General features: G+C 42.3%; 1 protein-coding gene across 1 annotated transcript in view; it reads right to left on the reverse strand.

The window, feature by feature from the left end:
* LOC110529893 (A-kinase anchor protein 12) overlaps positions 1–20,685 on the reverse strand; it is a 56,616-nt gene that overhangs the window by 22,393 nt on the left and 13,538 nt on the right. The window contains exon 2 of the mRNA XM_021612549.2: positions 10,135–10,240. Within this exon, the coding sequence (XP_021468224.2) occupies positions 10,135–10,240 (106 nt within the window). The remainder of the gene's footprint in view (positions 1–10,134; positions 10,241–20,685) is intronic.

The following is a 20,685-nucleotide window of genomic DNA, read 5'->3' on the forward strand; positions in this document are numbered from 1 at the left end:
AGTGTAGAGACTTCAAACTCTTTGGAGTTCCTTGTAAAGAAAGATTATTATATTAGCAATGGAAGGAAGTAGTATGGAGTCAATGAGCCTTAACGCAACTTAAGACACCAGAACCACAAATAGCCTTCATTCATGATTCCTACACTTCCAATTATTTTTCTCAAATGGGTGCTAACGTCTCTAATCGAGTACTGTCTGGATGGATCCCCACACAGAGTGTTCTGAGATGGAGCCTCATAATGCCTATGAGGACAAATACCCCACAATGGAACAAGCAGTATATTAAAATGGCAAGTCCATTTGAGAAATTAACTGAAATTAAATAAAGGCTTCATGGTTCTCATCCGGGAGGGGTGAGAGGAATGCCAAGGGGACACTGACCCTTAAAACATATCTCTATTTGGGAGTACAGGGAAAGCCCCTCTCACAGTGAAAATGGCCTGAAGGTTCTAGAGGAAAGTCTTATCCTATTAGAGAAAAGTCTGCTTTGTTCAACCACCGCTTACTATTGTAATACTTCTCTTATAGTAATTTAACTGAAGTACCCGAGCAAACAAGTAAGTAAAAGTTTTTTCTTTTAACATGTCATAAACATACGTCTGGAGATGAATGTACAACATAAAACATGCCCATATTGAAAATGTAGTTAGAGTCTCTGAATGAATAAGGTTAATATTGGATAGCTTAACTAGAGTTCACACACAGCTATACCCACTTAATAAATCAGTGGCGCCAACATTAATTCACCAAGAATGTGGCTTTGATGACACCACTGAGGCTCTCTGTTATAACAGTGACTAATTAGGAAGTGTGTATTTCTCTCAGCAACCTACTGAACTGTATTACTATGGTGTTTTAGTAGTATTATAATGCTGAGTTGACAGTGAGTCAGGGAGAGAGGAATGTTACTCTGTCTGATGAGGCGAAGAATACTTTGGATGGGGCGTGTCGTCCTGTATCTCTTCATCATCATCACCGTCACATTCCTCGACTTCCATACATACTGGCACACACTCCCGCATAGATGGATTGGACAGAGCTTAGTGTAATAAAGTGTAGCATAGATGACTGTGTTGGTTGGAATATGTTGCCCAAACACTAAGACTGTGGGTTCAAACCTACTTGGAAAGACGATGTGTGTTGTATTTACTGAGGAAAAGCCTCAATATCAGGAACATTTCATTACAGTAAGCCTATCGCATTTCTATAACAAACATGAAATAGACATTACATAACCACAGCTACATAACCATTGCTGAACCGTATATCCCCAAAATATAGATACCTGGAGTATATAGATATCTCGGCACCACCAAAGTTTTATACCAGTGACGCCCCATGTATCTCCAGCATAAAAAAACAGGCCTTAAGTTAAAGCCCCCATGCAGTCTTTATAATAAAACCTTTTAAATCACTGATGTGTAATAAGTCACTGTGTTTATTTTATGAAAATAACGAAAAATATATATTTATCATTTATTTATTCTTAATGTTTTGTACGCAGTGTATACACTGGACAAAAATTTAATTGTCAGGCGCATCTCTAGAGTTACACCGACCTCAACGGACTGTTAGTGTGTGTCACTTCCGGTCACAACTTGCAGACTTGTTTATGTGCTGCTGTGCATTTTGTTGCTAACCTTACTTTGCTACCTGACAATTTGATGGTTTTTACTTTTTAATTACGTTTATATTTTTAGTTTATCCCTCGCTCAACTTTTTTTTTGTTAAACTTTTTCACTCCGGACGCTTTATCTGGACGTGATTTGTCAGGATATCCACTAGCCGAAGCTAAGTAGTAACATTAACATGATGCCTTCTAATTTCAGTCATTGTACTCATAATATACAGGAGAACGATTGCCTTACGGCAAGGATAGCTGTGCTTCAGACGCAATCGTTAGGCAAGGGTAATTTCAGAGTAGGAAAGGATAAAATAGCGTCTGTGCCACCAGTAAGTACAGATAGTAGTATAAATCCTCTCGCACAGTCCCTGCAGCTGGACAAATTTCTCATGGCTTCTGGAGGGAAATGCTGTAGGAATGCTCAACCGGTGTCGCTCATTCATCCGACAGAAACTTTCAAACGGTTCTCTCCACAGAGGCCGAGCCTTCTCGGGTCTCTACTCCTCCTGTTACGGGCTCTGAGACGCCGAAGCCTCGCACCATTAGCTCTGACAAATTGAAAACCCTAGTCATTGGCGACTCCATTACACGTAGTATTAGATTTAAAATGAATCATTCAGCAATCATACTGTTTACCAGGGTGCAGGGCTACCGACTTTAAGGCTAATCTGAAGATGGTTCTGGCTAAAACTAAAACTGCCGAGTGTAGAGAGTATTGGGATATTGTTATCCACGTTGGCACGAACAATGTTAGGATGAAACAGTCAAAGGTCACCAAGCTCAACATAGCTTCAACGTGTAAATCAGCTAGAAAGATGTGTCGGCATCGAGTATTTGTCTCTGGCCCCCTCACAGTTGGATGAGCTCTACAGCAGTCTCACAACTCAATCGCTGGTTGAAAACTTTTCTGCCCCTCCCAAAATATAGAATTTGTAGATAATTGGCCCTCTTTCTGGGACTCACCCACAAACAGGACCAAGCCTGGCCTGTTGAGGAGTGACGGACTCCATCCTAGCTGGAGGGGTGCTCACATCTGATCTACGAACATAGACAGGGCTTTAACTCCCCTAGCTCCACAATGAAATAGGGTGCAGGCCAGGCAGCAGGCTATTAGCACAGCCAGGGTAGTCAGCTCAGCTATCCCCATTGAGACCGTGTCTGCTCCTAGACTTAGGTTGGGAAAAACTAAACATGGCGGTGTTCGCCTTAGCAATCTCTCTGGATTAAAGACCTCCCATATCTGCAATTATTGAAAGATATTGTGATACCTCGCATTTCAAAGTAGGGCTACTTAATGTTAGATCCCTCACTTTCAAGGCAGTTATGGTCAATTAACTAATAACTGATCATAATCTTAATGTGACTGGGCTGACTGAAACATGACTTAAGCCTGATGAATTTACTGTGTTAAATGAGGCCTCACCTCCTGGTTACACTAGTGACCATATCCCCTGCACATCCTGCAAAGGCAGATGTGTTGCTAACATTTATGAAAGCAAATTTCAATTTGAGCTTCTTGTCATGAAATCTATGCAGCCTACTCAATCACTTTTTATAGCTACTGTTTACAGGCGTCCTGGGCCATATACAGCGTTCCTCATTGAGTTCCCTGAATTCCTATTGGACCTTGTAGTCATGGCAGATAATATTCACATTTTTGGTGACTTTAATATTCACATGGAAAAGTCCACAGACGCACTCCAAACGGCTTTCAGAGCCATCATTTACTCAATGGGTTTAGTCCAACATGTCTCCGGACCTACTCACTACCACAGTCATACTCTGGACCTAGTTTTGTCCTGTGGAATCAATGTTGTGGATCTTAATGTTTTTCCTCATAATCCTGGACTATGGGACCACCATTTTAATTACGTTTGCAATCGAAACAAATAATCTGCTCAGATCCAAACCAAGGATCATCAAAAGTCGTTCTATAAATTCTCGGACAACCCAAAGATTCCTAGAAGCCCTTCCAGATTCCCTCCGCCGACCCAAGGACGTCAAAGTACAAAAATCTGTTAAATCTGCGTATTCCTCCAAACCTCAGTTGCCCTGAGTCTAAACAACTGCCAGGACCTAGGATCAAGGGACACACTCAAGTGTTTTAGTATTATATCTCTTGACACTATGATGAAAATAATCATGGCCTCTAAATTTTCAAGCTGCATACTGGACCCTATTCCAACTAAACTACTGAAAGAGCTGCTTCCTGTGCTTGGCCCTCCTATGTTGAACATAATAAACGTCTCTCTTTCCACCGGATGTGTACCAAACTCACTAAAAGTGGCAGTAATAAAGCCTCTCTTGAAAAAGCAAAACCTTGACCCAGAAAATATAAAGAACTATCGGCCTATATCGAATCTCCCATTCCTCTCAAAAATATTAGAAAAAGCTGTTGCGCAGCAACCCACTGCCTTCCTGAAAACAAACAATGTTTATGAAACGCTTCAGTCTGGTTTTAGGCCCCATCATAGCACTGAGACTGCACTTATGAAGGTGGTAAATGACCTTTTAATGGCGTCAGACCGAGGCTCTGCATCTGTCCTCGTGTTCATAGACCTTAGTGCTGCTTTTGATAACATCGATCACCACATTCTTTTGGAGAGATTGGAAACGTCAAATTGGTCTATACGGACAAGTTCTGGCCTGGTTTAGATCTTATCTGTTGGAAAGATATCAGTTTGTCTCTGTGGATGGTTTGTCCTCTGACAAATCAAGTGTACATTTCGGTGTTCCTCAAGGTTCCGTTTTAGGACCACTATTGTTTTCACTATATATTTTACCTCTTGGTGATGTATTTCGGAAACATAATGTTAACTTTCACTATTATGCGGATGACACACAGCTGTACATTTCGATGAAACATGGTGAAGCCCCAAAATTGCCCTCGCTGGAAGCCTGTGTTTCAGACATTAGGAAGTGGATGGCTGCAAATGTTTTACTTTTAAACTCAGACAAAACAGAGATGCTTGTTCTAGGTCCCAAGAAACAAAGAGATCTTCTGACATTTAATCTTGATGGTTGTACAGTCGTCTCTAAATTAAACTGTGACGGACATCGGCGTTACTCTGGACCCTGATCTCTCTTTTGACGAACATATCAAGACTGTTTCAAAGACAGCTTTTTTCCATCTACGTAACATTGCAAAAATCAGAAACTTTCTGTCCAAAAATGATGCAGAAAAATGTATCCATCCTTTTGTTACTTCTAGGTTAGACTGCAATGCTCTACTTTCCGGCTACTCGGATAAAGCACTAAGTAAACTTCAGTTAGTGCTAAACACGGCTGCTAGAATCTTGACTAGAACCCCAAAATTTGATCATATTACTCCAGTGCTAGACTCTCTACACTGGCTTCCTGTTAAGGCAAGGACTGATTTCAAGTTTTTTTCCGATTTGGTCCTGCCGTTCATATCTACACATACGCTAAGGTCACAAGACGCAAGCCTCTTTACTGTCCCTAAAATTTCTAAACAAACAGCTGAAGGCAGGGCTTTCTCCTGAAGAGCTCAATTTTTATGGAATGGTCTGCCTACCCATGTGAGAGACGCAGACTTGGTCTCAACCTTTAAGTCTTTATTGAAGACTCATCTCTTCAGTAGGTCCTATGATAGAGTGTAGTCTGGCCCAGGAGTGTGAAGGTGAATGGAAAGGCACTGGAGCAACGAACTGTCCTTGCTGTCTGTGCCTGGCCGGTTCCCCTCTCTCCACAGGAATTCTCTGCCTCTAACCCTGTTACAGGGGCTGAGTCACTGGCTTACTGGTGCTCTTCCATGCCATTCCTGGGAGGGGTGCGTCACTTGAGTGGGTTGAGTCATTGACGTGATCTTCCTGTCTGGGTTGGCGCCCCCCCCCCCTTGAGTTGTGCCGTGGTGGAGATCTTTGTGGGCTATACTCGGCCTCGTCTCAGGATTGTAAGTTGGTGGTTGAAGATATCCCTCTAGTGGTGTGGGGGCTGTGCTTTGGCAAAGTGGGTGGGGTTATATCCTGCCTGTTTGGCCCTGTCCGGGGGTATCGTCGGATGGGGCCACAGTGTCTCACGACCACTCCTGTCTCTATGCTGCAGTATTTTGTGTCAGGGGGCCAGTCTGTTATATCTGGAGTATTTCTCCTGTCTTATCCGGTGTCCTGTGTGAATTTAAGTATGCTCTCTCTAACTCTCTTTCTTTCTTTCTTTCTCTCTCGCGGAGGACCTGAGCCCTAGGACCATGCCTCAGGACTATCTGGCCTGATGACTCCTTGCTGTCCCCAGTCCACCTGGCCGAGCTGCTGCTCCAGTTTCAACTGTTCTGCCTGCGGCTATGAAATCCTGACCTGTTCACCAGATGTGCTACCTGTCCCAGACCTGCTGTTTTCAACTCTCTAGAGACAGCAGGAGCAGCAGAGATACTCTGAATGATCAGCTATGAAAATCCAACTGACATTTACTCCTGAGGTGCTGACTTGTTGCACCCTCGACATCCACTGTGATTATTATTATTTGACCCTGCTGGTCACCTATGAACATTTGAACATCTTGGCCATGTTCTGTTATAATCTCCACCCAGCACAGCCAGAAGAGGACTGGCCACCCCTCATAGCCTGGTTCCTCTCTAGGTTTCTTCCTAGGTTCTGGTCTTTCTAGGGAGTTTTTACTAGCCACCGTGCTTCTATACCTGCATTGCTTACTTTTTGGGGTTTTAGGCTGAGTTTCTGTACAGCACTTTCATAGAACACAGTTCATAGAAGGAAATCAGTCAATTGAAATCAATAAATTAGGCTCTAATTTATGGACTTAACTTGAATGGGTTGGGGAGCCAGGCCAACCCACTGGGGAGCCAGGCCCAGCCAATCAGAGTTTTCCCCCACAAAAGGGCTTTAATACAGACAGAAATACTCCTCAGCACCACCCCGCCCTCCTCAGACAATCCTGCAGGTGAAGAAACCGGATGTGGAGGTCCTGGGCTGGCGTGGTCACAAGTGATCTGCGGTTGGCATACTGCCAAATTCTCTAAAACGACATTGGAGGCTGCTTATGGTAGAGAAATTCGGATTCAAATATTTGGCAACAGCTCTGTTTGACATTCCTGCAGTCAGCATGCCAATTGCACGCTCCCTCAAAACTTGAGACATCTGTGGCATTGTGTTGTGTGACAAAACTGCACATTTTAGAGTGGCCTTTTATTGTCACCAGCACAAGCTGCACCTGTGTAATGAGCATTCTGTTTAACCAGCTTCTTGAAATGCCACACCTGTCATGTGGATTAATGATCTTGGCAAAGGAGAAACGCTCACTAACAGGGGTGTAAATACATTTGTCCACAACGTTTGAGAGAAATAAGCTTTTTGTGCATATGGAACATTTCTGGTGTCTTTTACTTCAGCTCATGAAACATGAGACCAAAACTTCACATGTTGCGTTTATATTTTTGCCCAGTATTTAAAAAAACTGGAAAATCACTTTAATTGCACTGCCACTTTAATACTGGAATGTTGAAGTGGGGATTTGAACACAAGAGGGTGATGGGGTTGATAGAGCAGTACGTCCAAACGGCCTCACAACCGCAGACCACGTGTATGGCATAAACTGTAACGGGCTGATGGCAGACAGCATGTGTGGTGCCGTGTTGGCGATTGGTTTGCTGATGTCAACGTTGTGAACAGAGTCCCCCATGGTGGCGGTGGGGTTATGGTATTGGCAACACAATTGCATTTCATCAATGGCAATTTGAATGCACATAGATACCATGACGAGATCCTGTGGCCCATGCACAGCTATTTTCAGGTCTCTCCAGAGATATTCGATCAGGTTCAAATCCGGGCTCTGGCTGGGCCATTCAAGGACATTCAGAGACTTGTCCCGAAGCTGAGGACCGTTTTCCTGTTGGAAGGTGAACCGTCGCCCCAGTCTAAGGTCCTGAGCGCTCTGGACTAGTCTGAAAAACATCTCCACAGAATGATGCTGCCACCACCATGTTTCACCTTAGGGATGGTGCCAGGTTTCCACCAGATGTGACGCTTGGCAGTCAGGCCAAAAATAGTTCAATTTTGGTTTCATCAGAACAGAGAATCTAGTTTCTCAAGTTCTGAGAGTCCTTTAGGCAAACTCCAAGCCAGCGGTCATGTGCCTTTTACTGAGGAGTGGCTTCTGTCTGGCCAGTCTACCATATTAAATAAATTGTATTGGTTACATACACATATTTAACATGTTGTTGCAGGTGTAGTTAAATGCTTGTGTTCCTAGCTCCAACAGTGCAGTATTATCTAACAATTCACACATCTAAAAGTACAAAAATTGAATTATATAAATATTAGATTCATCAATGTCGGAGTGGCATTGACTAAAATAGAGTACAATAGAATACAGTATATACATATGAGATGAGTAAAGAATTATGTAAACATTAAAGTGACAAGCGTTCCAATTATTAAAGTGGCAAGTGATTCCAAGTCTATGTTTGATGATTGGTGCACTGCTGCAGAGACGAACTTTAGAGCTCTGTCAGAGTCACCTTCATGACCATGGCCCTTCTCCCCCGATTGCTCAGTTTGGCCGGGCGACCAGCTCTAGGAAAAGTCTTGTTGGTTCCAAACTTCTTCCTTTTAAGAATGATGGAGGCCACTGTGTTCTTGGGGACCTTCAATGATGCAGAAGTGTTTTTGGTACCCTTCCTCAGATCTGTGCCTCAACACCATCCTCTCTCTGAGCTCTACGGACAATTCCTTTGACCTCATGGCTTGGTATTTGCCCTAACATGCACTGTCAACTGTGGGACCTTATATAGACAGGAGTGTGCCTTTCCAAATCACGTACAATCAATTGAATTTACCACAGGTGGACTCCATTCAAGTTGTAAAAACATCTCAAGGATGATCAATGGAAACAGGATGCACCTCAGCTCAATTTTGAGTCTCAGAGCAAAGGGTCTGAATACTTATGTAAATAAGTTATTTCTGATTTAAAATTTGCAAAAACTTAGAAAAACCTGTTTTCGCTTTCTCAGATTTTTTATTTATTTAATCCATTTTAGAATAAGGCTGTAACGTAACAAAATGTGGAAAAAAGTGAAGGGGTCTGAATACTTTGCAAATGTACTGTATGTCTAATCTCACCAGATCTTTCTCTACATACAGTGCATCACTTCATTAAATAGGCTTTTTGACAGTGTGGTATGTGACATATCCCTCTGTTTAAAGAAGTATAGAGTTACTCCTTCCCTTGGCAGAACAGAGTTATTAAACGGCGATGGTCACTTTTGTTCGAGTCGGGTCGCAGCCTGCTAAATATTTATCTGGGAGGGCTGCATGGAGTGCCCCTCCCTAGATGGAGACCGTTAACGTTTACGTTAACGTAAATAAACAAACACACATACACAGAGTGGGCAGGGTCGTAAGGAATTCTACCTGGCTTTAGTTAAGACCCCGCAAACAAATTACTTTCAGGCTAGTTCAAGTTAATGGGCAGGTGTCTACACACAGTCTTACACCAGATTACCTAGAACAACTAAGCCTCCATGCAGTCCAGATGTGCGTTGGCTATGTGAGTGTGTGACATGCTGACCACATGGCTCGCATGTGCGAGGGAAGCAAAATAAATGTACACATAACTGTTATTCAATCATTGCACCACACTGCTAGCGTGCGTCAACAAGCGTCTGCGTAGCCAGGCGCTAAAATAGAACTTGGTTCTATTTGTGACGCTTGATGCACTGCAAGTCCCGCCTCTCCCATCTCCTCATTGGTTTTTAGGAGCATATACCCTCGTGGGTGATTGAAAGATGAACTGAGGTCCACACTCCAGTCCAGTTGGTAATGCACCTTAAAGTTGTTTGCCAACCGCCATATACAGTCCAGAGAAGAAGAAGAATCCTGAAGGAGGAGAGATTACTAGAATCAAACTCGGTTTCTGTGGATTATAATCTGTGGAGGAGAGGACCTTGTGCATTTCAGGTAAAATAACAACCCAATGTTTATATCCCAGGACAAATTAGCTAGCAACAGCAAGCTAGCAAGCTACATTTCCATTTATGTTTAATGCTTTTTGACCTGTCCCCAAATTAATATAGTTGGTTCAGATTTCATTTTGAAATTTCAACCTGCGTGTCCTGATTGCGTCTGGTGTGGGTGAACAAAATGATGTGTGCGATGTTGCACATGAACGGTCTGGTCACCGTGTGAGGGACCTGTTTCAAAGCTCCAATAGGAGACTGTAGGTGTCCCTTCAGCGTTGACAGAAAGATTAGTGAAGGATCAAGAGGCTCTAGAGGGACATAGTTGCAGGGATCTACAGATCACACAGACACCCACACCCACACACGAAGGGCCAGAGGCTGAACATGGGTGGCATTGTATTTTGTGTCAGTCAGGGGCCATACCACACACACACACACTCTCTCACACCCCCCTCACCCACCTGCACATCGAATGCACAAATACGATCAGGGACGAACTCAAACAGACACATCCATACATAAACACAGCGCTCACAGACAATCACAATCATATAGATAAATAAACAACTGTCTCTCTAACCTTCCTCTGCCAGGGTGTTGTCCTCTGAGTGGTCATTGAGCTCTGTCTGTTCATCTGCCTTCCCCTTCAGACTGGTGATGGAGATCTGTCCATTCTTCTGCTGGAGCTGATGAGGAAGGGGGAGAGGAGAGGAGAGAGAGAGAGCACTGAAAGATAACTCCAACAACACAGCAGAGATACTCATCAGTAAAAGCACAGCATCTGCACAGTATTCAATCCACAAATTGTCATGTCAAGAGAGCAGAAAAAACAAATGGTTTCCCTCAAGGTTTCAAAATAAAGAAACATGTATCATAATAATATTCCTCCATCCAACAATGACATATAATGTCAAATTCATAACAAAGTAGCTATACACCTCCCAGAGGTGTCATGCCCATAGGGTGCACAAGGGTAAGTGCCATCTCAGACTTAAAACAGTTCAGTAATAATACTTAGGTTGCCATTTCCATTTTGGTTTGGTGGGTTATTGTCTATGTGTAGTTGCCTGTCAGCACTCGGTTTATATAGCGTCACGGTCGTTTTGTTATTTTGTTAGTTTGTTTAGTGTTCTTTCTTTATTAAATGAGTATGTATTCAAATCACGCTGTGCCTTGGTCTCATCAATACGACGAACGTGACACTTTCCAAATCATGTCCAATCAATAGAATTTACCACCGGTGGATCAAGTTATAGAAACATCTCAAGGATGATCAGTGGAAACAGGATGCACCTGAGATCTCATAGCATATGGTCTGAATACTTATGTAAATAAGGTACTTCGGTTTTTAATACATCTGCAAAAAAAAATTTAAACCTGTTTTCGCTTCGTCATTATGGTGTATTATGTGTAGATTGATGAGGAGAAACACTAATATAATCCATTTTAGAATAAGGCTGTAACGTAACAAAATGTGGAAAAAGTCTGAATACTTCAGGATATATAAACACAGCAAAAAAAGAAACGTCCCTTTTCAGGACCCTGTCTTTCAAAGATAATTCGTAAAAATCCTAATAACTTCACAGACCTTCATTGTAAAGGGTTTAAACACTGTTTCACGTGCTTGTTCAATGAACCATAAACAATTAACGAACATGCACCTGTGGAACGGTCTTAGAGACACTAACAGCTTACAGACGATAGGGAAATAGGCAATTAAGGTCACAGTTAAGACACCTTAGGACATCAAAGAGGCCTTTCTACTGAATCTGGAAAAACAGCAAAAGAAAGATGACCAGGGTCCCTGCTCATCTGCGTGAACATGCCTTAGGCATGTTGCAAGGAGAAAAGAGGATGTGGCCAGGGCAATAGATTGCAATGTCCGTACTGTGAGACGCCTAAGACAGCGCTACAGGGAGACAGGACGGATCGCTGATCGTCCTCGCAGTGGCAGATCACGTGTAACAACACCTGCACAGGATCGGTACAGCCGAACATCACACCTGTGGGACAGGTACAGGATGGCAACAACTACTGCCCGAGTTACACCAGGAACGCACAATCCCTCAATCAGTGCTCAGACTGTCCGCAATAGGCTGAGAGAAGCTGAATTGAGGACTGATAGGCCTGTTGTAAGGCAGGTCCTCACCAGACATCACCGGCAACAACGTCACCTATGGGCACAAACCAGACATGACTGGCAAAAAATGCCCTTCACTGACGAGATGCAGTTTTGTCTCACCAGGGGTGATGGTCAGATTCGAGTTTATCGTTGAAGGAATGAGCGTTACTCCAAGGCCAGTACTCTGGAGCGGGATCGATTTGGAGGTGGAGGGTCCGTCATGGTCTGGGGCGGTGTGTTACAGCATCATCGGACTGAGCTTGTTGTCCTTGCAGGCTATCTCAATGCTGTGCGTTACAGGAAAGACATCCTCCTCCATCATGTGGTAACCTTCATGCAGGTTCATCCTGACATGACCCTCCAGCATGACAATGCCACCAGCCATACTGCCCGTTCTGTGCGTGAACACAGGACTGTCAGTGTTATGCCATGGCCAGCGAAGAGCCCGGATCTCAATCCCATTAAGCACATCTGGGACCTGTTGGATCAGAGGGTGAGGGCTATGGCCATTCCCACCAGAAAGTTCTGGGAACTTGCAGGTGCCTTGGTGGAAGAGTGGGGTAACATCTCACATCAAGAACTGGCAAATCTGGTGTGGTCCCATGAGGAGGAGATGCAGTTCTGCAGTTATGCAGTTCTTAATGCAGCTGGTGGCCACACTAGATACTGACTGTTACTTTTTATTTTAGACCCCCCCTTTGCTCAGGGATACATTATTCAATTTCTGTTAGTCACAGGTCTGTGGAACTTGTTCAGTTTATGTCTCAGTTGTTGAATCTTTGTATGTTCATACAAATATTTACACATGTTAACTTTGCTGAAAATAAACACAGTTGACAGTGAGAGGACATTTCTTTTTTTGCTGAGTTTACATTTTGTACTGTTATCGTTTTAAAATTGATAACACATAAGCTCAACAATATGTAAACAATGTGCATTGCAAATGCCAATAATGCTAATGCCATCATACTTTAGGCCAGTGCTTCCCAACTGGTCCTCGAGTACCCCCAACAGTATACAGTTTTATTGAAGCACACGTCATTCAACTTGTCAACTAATCATCAGGCCCTCAATTAGCGGTGATGCAGCCATTCAAGATGCTCTCAATGGTGCAGCTGTAGAACTTTTTGAGGATCTGAAGGCCCATGCCGAATCCTAACACATCTTAACACAGGCAGCACGCTGTGAAGGCAGATTTGTTTTCCTTTGGTAGTGGAATGACCTTAAACTCTTTCCAGATTTCTGGGCACATCCCACATACCAAGCACCAATTAAAATTGGGGTGAATATGTGGTTGGTTGTAACTCTAAGCAATTTGCCGTCAAGATTATCTGTACCTGGGATGCAAGATGGCGCCGACAGACATGGCAGCTTTGCTTCTAGCTCCTAAGCAACTTTGTAATATTTTGCTTGCTGACATTATAAGCCCATAATGTTGTTTTGTGTTATTGACCTGCCAGCCAATTCAAAGGTTAAGTTATTGAAAACAAAGACTTCCGCCTCCCAAATTGCAGTTCCTATGGCTTTCACTAGATGTCAAGAGTCATTATATATGGTTTCTGGCATGTATTCTGAAAAACCAACAAGGAATAGTTGTTTATCCTCAGGGAGTCCTATGGCAAAACTAGTCTCATTGCGCGCGTGACCGAGGGAGCGCGCTGCGTTCGTTTCCTTTCCTCTTGAAAATAGTTTGCTCCGTATTTAATATCGTTTATTCAGATATTAGAGTACCTAATAATGGATTAGAAACGTTGTTTGATTTGTTTGGACAAACTTTACAGGTAACTTTTGGAACTCCTATGTCTGCATTCTGAACGGGTGGATTACTGAACTCAATGACGACTACTAAACAGACTGTTTGGGATATAAAGAAGGAATTTATCGAACAAAATTACCATTCATTGTGTTCCTGGGACTCTTGTGATCGCGATCAGAGGAAGGTCTTCAAAGGTAAGTGACTTATTTTGTCGATATATGGGAGTTTGTGACACCTGTGCTTGTTTGGATATTATGCTGTTGTGGGGTGCTGACCTCAGATAATCGAATGCTGTGCTTTCGCCGTAAAGCCTTTTTGCAATCAGATGATGTGGTAAAATTGCCAAGATTCTAAGCTAAAGAATCATGTATGACACTTGTATTATCATGAATGTTAAATATTGCGTTTATTGTATTTGTATTTCACCGGATGTTGTCGAGGTGGGTCGCTAGCGGAACGCCAGCGCCAGAAAGGTTAAAGACTTGATAGATCAGACACATAGTATATTAATGAGTGAAAGAGACTGGGTTTCTGTAGAAAGACAGATAGCTGTGGAACATGTAAAGGAGCAATAAAGATTTGGTATCCTGTTACCCTCTTTATTATCTTCCTGTAGAGCCATAACATGTAAGGATTGGAGAGAAGGAGTGCCTTAAGTGGGATATAAATATCTGGATGTGACAAATGTTGGGTTGTCTGATTACAGCTGTACAGAACCGTTGGGAAGAATTCAACTTGGTTAAAGCTTCTCTAGAGTCCATGGGTTATCAGCTCTGAAAAATAAGAATCGAACAGATGGCGAGCTAGCCAGGAGTTCACCACGATTTGTAGTCAAACCAAAGAGTCCAGATCAGTGGAGAAGAGCTAGCAACAAGCAAGGTAGGCTAGTTCCTATATCTGTTTCCACTCATTTTGACATCTTGGGGAGATGAGAATCGTTGGCTGAACTAATTATGGGATTTGGACCTGGAGAGCCTAAGTTTAATTCTATAGGCCCATTGTGTGACGACCGGTCATAGCTTTATAGTAAATGGAAGAAACTCATACAGGCTCAACTCATACCTGTAGGGTAAGTCCTAGGGGGTAACTCCCTAGTAGGTTGGTTCCTGCTAGTACTATAAAGTCAATAGTTAATCCCAGTGGATTAATACCTGTGATTACTATTAATATAGGGTGAGTCCCGGAAGGTAAACCCGAGCAGGCTGGAACCAACGTTGATTCCCTGCATAGCCCTGTTGGGGTGATGAACCATGGCAGAGTATGTGGAAATAGGAAGACAAGTGTGAATAATTTTGATGATGTGTGTTATCAATAATAGTGAAATTTGAGGAAGTACTGGAATAGGACATAAAGTATTGTCCGTGTTCTCCTGTAATACATTTGCAGAAACTATGGTATCGGTTATAATACAAGGTATTAAGTGCCGTGACCAATTAATTATTATCCGGGGAAGTGTCTTGTGCTATCTTAGAAAATAGTTAATAGAAGATGGGTATTATAGACGGGAGTGAAGAAATCTAAAATACCCTGAACACTGTCGGGAGTGTTCACGGAATAATAACTATTGATATGGCGACAAACAGACTTGTTTCTCCCTGTAATATAGAGATAGCTGTCACGCCCTGACCTTAGAGAGCTCTTTATATCTCTATTTTGGTTTGGTCAGGGTGTGATTTGGGTGGGCATTCTATGTTCCTTTTTCTATGTTTTGTATTTCTTTGTTTTGGCCAGGTATGGTTCTCAATCAGGGACAGCTGACTATCGTTGTCTCTGATTGGGAACCATACTTAGGTAGCTTTTTCCCACCTATGGTTTGTGGGAAGTTTTCTGTTTAGTGTTTTCTGCACCTGACAGCACTGTTTCGGTTTCGTTTTGCACTTTGTTATTTTTGTTTCAGTGTTCAGTTAAATAAAAGTCATGAACACTTACCACGCTGCGCTTTGGTCCGATCCCTCCTCATCCGACGACACCCGTTACAATAGCGAAATGTAATAAAGCCATGGAGGCGCTAAAAGAAGTGCACGAGCATTATACCAATTCGGCTGGAAAGTGAGGGATATTTAGCAAATTAGATAAAATTGGACAATATTTTCCTGCTGACGGTGAATTCAAATCAAATAAAGAATTCTGGGAGGCAATTATGACTTGGCACAAGGACATAAAACCAGAATCAAAAGCTCAATATACCAGAGTTCTATTAACAGAAAATGCATAATGATAAACCCAGAAAGTGTAACACCGGTACTTTACTACAGAAGGCCTGGGAACGGGAGTGAATTGAATAGAATTTGCGCTTCAGCTTTAATGACGGGGTTGAACCCTGTGATCAAAACGATAATTGCGGGGATAGTACATTTAATTCGAGACAATGTTTTGAGAGTGGAATATGACTCCGCTCGCCTCACAGACATGTGAAGGGTTAGTAGAGCCATAGAGGAAATCACTAACTATAGTTTCAATGGCCAGGATAAAACTAAGAAACGTAGCGAAAAAAACATCAAAGTGTAAGGAGATGGCTCCCTGTTTTAGATGTGGGACAATCGGGCATTGGCATTAGCAGGAAATGCAGCTATAAAAGAGTTTGCATCTTTTTCAAAGAGATTAGAGACTACGGTTTCTATGTGATGGAAGAATAAGTATAAGATCACGTTTTACCTCATTTTTAGTAGAGTACTGATGGGATTTAAAAACAGTCCCACGTGGTATCATTTTGCATTGAAACAATCATTAAAAGGGTGTCAATTGTAGGTTCTGTGTTGGTACAATACGTGGATGAAAGAAACTCACATGCGAGACCGCACCACATTGGTAGACAATTTGGTGGAACGGGGTCATAAAGCATCGTATGACAAATCACAACTACCAAAACCCCATATTTTGGGGTTTTCCATTTTTTCTCAGGAAAACTTTAGGAGTTTTCAATTTTGTTCAACATTTTATTCCATCATTCTCTTAAATTGCTGAGCCGCTTACAGAGTTGACGTAAGGGGGGGAAGGGTCCACATGAGAAGATGTGTTTGTCGAGTTAAAGAAGCAATTGTGTCAAGTGCCAGCATTGGGATTGCTAAACCTAAAATTACATTTTAAAAATGTGTTCATGAACAAGAGGGACATTGCAGAGCGGTGGTTATGCAAAATCATGGGGGTAGAGAAAGACCAGTAATGTACTGGAGTAAATCGCTAGACTCGATGGCAAAAGGAATGTCACACCGTGCCTTAGGGCGGTACAGGAGACTGAAATGGTGTTGCATAACATGGCTTCCATTACAATGGGTCAAAAAGTAGATACCACACGCAGTAGCAACCATAGTGAACAGCACGAAAGCACAACATGTTAATAGTGCAAGATGGACAAAATGGGAATTAAAGTTAATTGGGGAAAATCTACAATTTCATAAGATTGGTGCTTTGAATCCTGCGTTATTAATGCCGTTGCATGGGGAAGGTGAATCGCATACATGTGACCCAGATCAAATTACTCCAAAACCTAGACCTGATTTGCAAGAGGGAAAAATATTGTATAAAGATGGCTCTAGTTACATGAAAACAGACGAGAATAGAGTAACGGGGTAGGCTGTGTGTGGTATGCATTTGGAGTAGTTCAAGATTTCGGTACATTGTGGTCATCACGGGGCATGTTAACAGCGACAGAAGAATGTCAGTTAACCAGTAAATTAGCAGTGGTGAAATGTGAAGCTCGTACTAGTCGTACAGATACAATCGCCATAGGCAATTGTAAAGCAGACTAAATGGTTAAGGCGGCTGCCTTGGTGAGAGAAAGTGTTATAGAGCCGCGTATCCCCTACAATGAGAAATTGGCTAAATTTGCCACAGGAACATTTTGGGTTGAAGATTTTAGGCAAAATGCTAGGGGAATGGATTCTAAAGGTAACACATTTAAATGATATGGCCAAACACTCCTTGCAAATTCAGAAGTTTTTAGGGTTTGTTTAAATCATTAGGCATTTTGTGTGGTTTTATTTTTAAATACATTTACGTTTGATGTCGTCTCATTCTGGAATGGGATTCTAGAATGGACGAAAGGGTGGAGGGGTCACGAGGAATTAGCATTGGGGTTACCAAACCTAAAATTAACTTTAATTATTTTTCTGTTGTATGATGGTTACAGAGAAGAGGATGAACTGTTTTGAAGAGGTATTTAAATGGGTTTCCGAAGGACAGGGAAGGAAAGGGAAAGGAAACATTTAATGGGGCCCTGAATATTAAAAATTCCTATTGAAGAATGATCAACTTCATTAAGAGACACCAGGCGGGGGTGTTGGAACAGCATTGGTTTGAGAGACACACTACTACGAATAGTACCTGCAGTGGTTAAGATAGTCATGTCTCTCCTTGGGGGGTGCATAGTTCTCACATGAAGTGAGGTCCACCTGCATAATGGGTGAGTGAAGACACCATGACAGAGGAAGCGGAGCGAGAGAGAGACTAGATTCCACTGTAAGACATATGGATAGATTGGTTCTGGGAACTACTATAAACATCATAGTTGGTTTGGGGTTTAACTGCTTTATGGGTTAATGCATCATATGATAGAGGATTGTCTATTGTACTGTGAACAAAATGTTGAAGGCATTGATGTGAAAGCATATACGGTGCGGTTTTACCTCAAGAGGATGGAACATGGATTACGGAAACACACTTGCATATCAGGTGTTGTGCCTATCAGGTGAAATCGAGAAGATGGGCAACAAAGTGAAAATGACATGACTTGGGAACACCTCTTGGGACCTGGGGCCAAAAGACAGGGCAAAAGCATGAGGAAGCTTTTTAGAGCTTTCTTTTCTGTGGAACCCAGCAGGAAAGTATCCTGGGGGCATAGAGTCAGGTGAAGAGAGAGCGCGGGAATTGTCATGGTCTCAGACTTTGCTTGTCATGCATATATATATTTATGCATTGCTTATCACATCGTTAATAATGTTGTTATGTTTTGTGTGTCTTTTTGTTGCTTTCCAAGTCTTGTGCTATCACTCTCTTAGGAACCAGAAAGGGGAAGTGGAGAAACTAAAAGCTGCTCCATCTGCCATTGAATGAGACCGCAGATTCAGCTGGAATGGCATTTTGTTGTGTGATCATAGTTCGGAGGCCATAAGTCTCTGAATTGGTACACCTCGCGGTGACTGTTTGTTCATTTGTTTGTTTGTTTAATTCTTGTTTTATAATCATTTGTTCGTTTTTTATGTTTTATTATCATTGTTTATACATGTATTAGTAATTTCTATGTTTATATGAATTGAACATTATGATGCTTTTGTTCAAGAGGAGGGACTGTTGGGTTCGACATTTGGAACACTGGGATATTAAAGACATGATAGATCAGAAGCATGGTATATTAAGGAGTGAAAGAGACTGGGTCTCTGTAGAAAGACATAGCTGTGGAATGTGTCCTATGAGAGGAGAGCAACGTGTGAAACAGGAGAGACAGATGGACCTCTGTGGATTAGATGGAGGAGGGGTTGAGGTCAGGAGGTGAGGACAGATTCTCTTAAAGGAGCAATAAAGGTTTGGTATCCTGTTACCCTCTTTATTAGCTTCCTGTAGAATCATAAAATATAAGGATTGGATTGGAGAGGAGGAGTGTCTTAACCTCTTGAAACTAGGGGGCACTATTTTCATTTTTGGAAAAATAACGTTCCCAAAGTAAACCGCCTATTTCTCAGGACCAGATGCTAGAATATGCATACAGTGGGGCAAAAAAGTATTTAGTCAGCCACCAATTGTGCAAGTTCTCCCACTTAAAAAGATGAGAGAGGCCTGTAATTTTCCTCATAGGTACACTTCAACTATGACAGACAAAATGAGAAAAAAAAAATCTAGAAAATCACATTGTAGGATTTTTAATGAATTTATTTGCAAATTATGGTGGAAAATAAGTATTTGGTCAATAACACAAGTTTATCTCAATATTTTGTTGGCAATGACAGAGGTCAAACGTTTTCTGTAAGTCTTCACCAGGTTTTCACACACTGTTGCTGGTATTTTGGCCCATTCCTCCATGCAGATCTCCTCTAGAGCAGTGATATTTTGGGGCTGTTTCTGGGCAACACGGACTTTCAACTCCCCCAAAGATTTTCTATGGGGTTGAGATCTGGAGACTGGCTAGGCAACTCCAGGACCTTGAAATGCTTCTTACGAAGCCACTCTTTCGTTGCCTGGGCAGTGTGTTTGGGATCATTGTCATGCTGAAATACCCAGCCACGTTTCATCTTCAATGCCCTTGCTGATGGAAGGAGGTTTTCACTCAAAATCTCATGATACATGGCCCAATTCATTCTTTCCTTTACACGGATCAGTCGTCCTGGTCCCTTTGCACAAAAACAGCCCCAAAGCATGATGTTTCAACCCCCATGCTTCACAGTAGGTATGGTGTTCTTTGGATGCAACTCAGCATTCTTTGTCCTCCAGAAGGGCAGGGGCGGGGGGGTTTCATGATTAACGACTCATGGTGTAATTCTAGGAACATGCAGGAACTAAAGTCATTTTGTTCACCTGACCTAGAATACCTCACAATTAAATGGCGACCATATTATCTCCCAAGAGAATCCTCCTCCGTCATCGCCACGGCCATTTACATCCCATCTATAGCCAAAACCTCAATGGCCCTCAAAGAACTTCACTGGACTTTATGCAAACTGGAAACCACATATCCTGAGAATGCATTTATTGTATCTGTGGATTTTAACAAAGCAAATCTGAGGACTAGGCTGCCGAAATTCGATCAACATATTGACTGACATACTCGCTCTACTAAGACTCTCGAACATTGCTATTCATACTTCCGGGATGCTTACAAGGCCTTCCCCGAGTCATCCTTTAGGCAAATCTAACCACGACTCCATCTTGCTCTTCCCATCCTATAGGAAGAAACTCAAACAGTTAGTGCCCGTGCTTCTTACTATTAAACGATGGCCTGACCAATCTACTGGACAACTAGCATTTTATTTATTTTATGTATTAAAGACATGGCATGTTTTCAGCTGATCCCAACAGTTATACGTTATACGCTATACTGATGTTTGCCTGTTTTGGTCCGGCTCAGAAGATGAACTTATTTCCTTCCACCAATACCTTAACAACATTAACCCTAACATCAAACTAACTATGGAGTACAGCAAGAATGTAATTCATTTTATGGACCTCGACATTAGTAAAAATGACAAATGTTGTTTGCACACATCAATCTTTAGGAAAGCCTACAGATGGGAATACCATTCTGAGGGCAGACAGCTTTCACA

The sequence above is a fragment of the Oncorhynchus mykiss genome, chromosome 8 (assembly GCF_013265735.2).
Source record: "Oncorhynchus mykiss isolate Arlee chromosome 8, USDA_OmykA_1.1, whole genome shotgun sequence".
Lineage (NCBI taxonomy): Eukaryota > Metazoa > Chordata > Actinopteri > Salmoniformes > Salmonidae > Oncorhynchus > Oncorhynchus mykiss.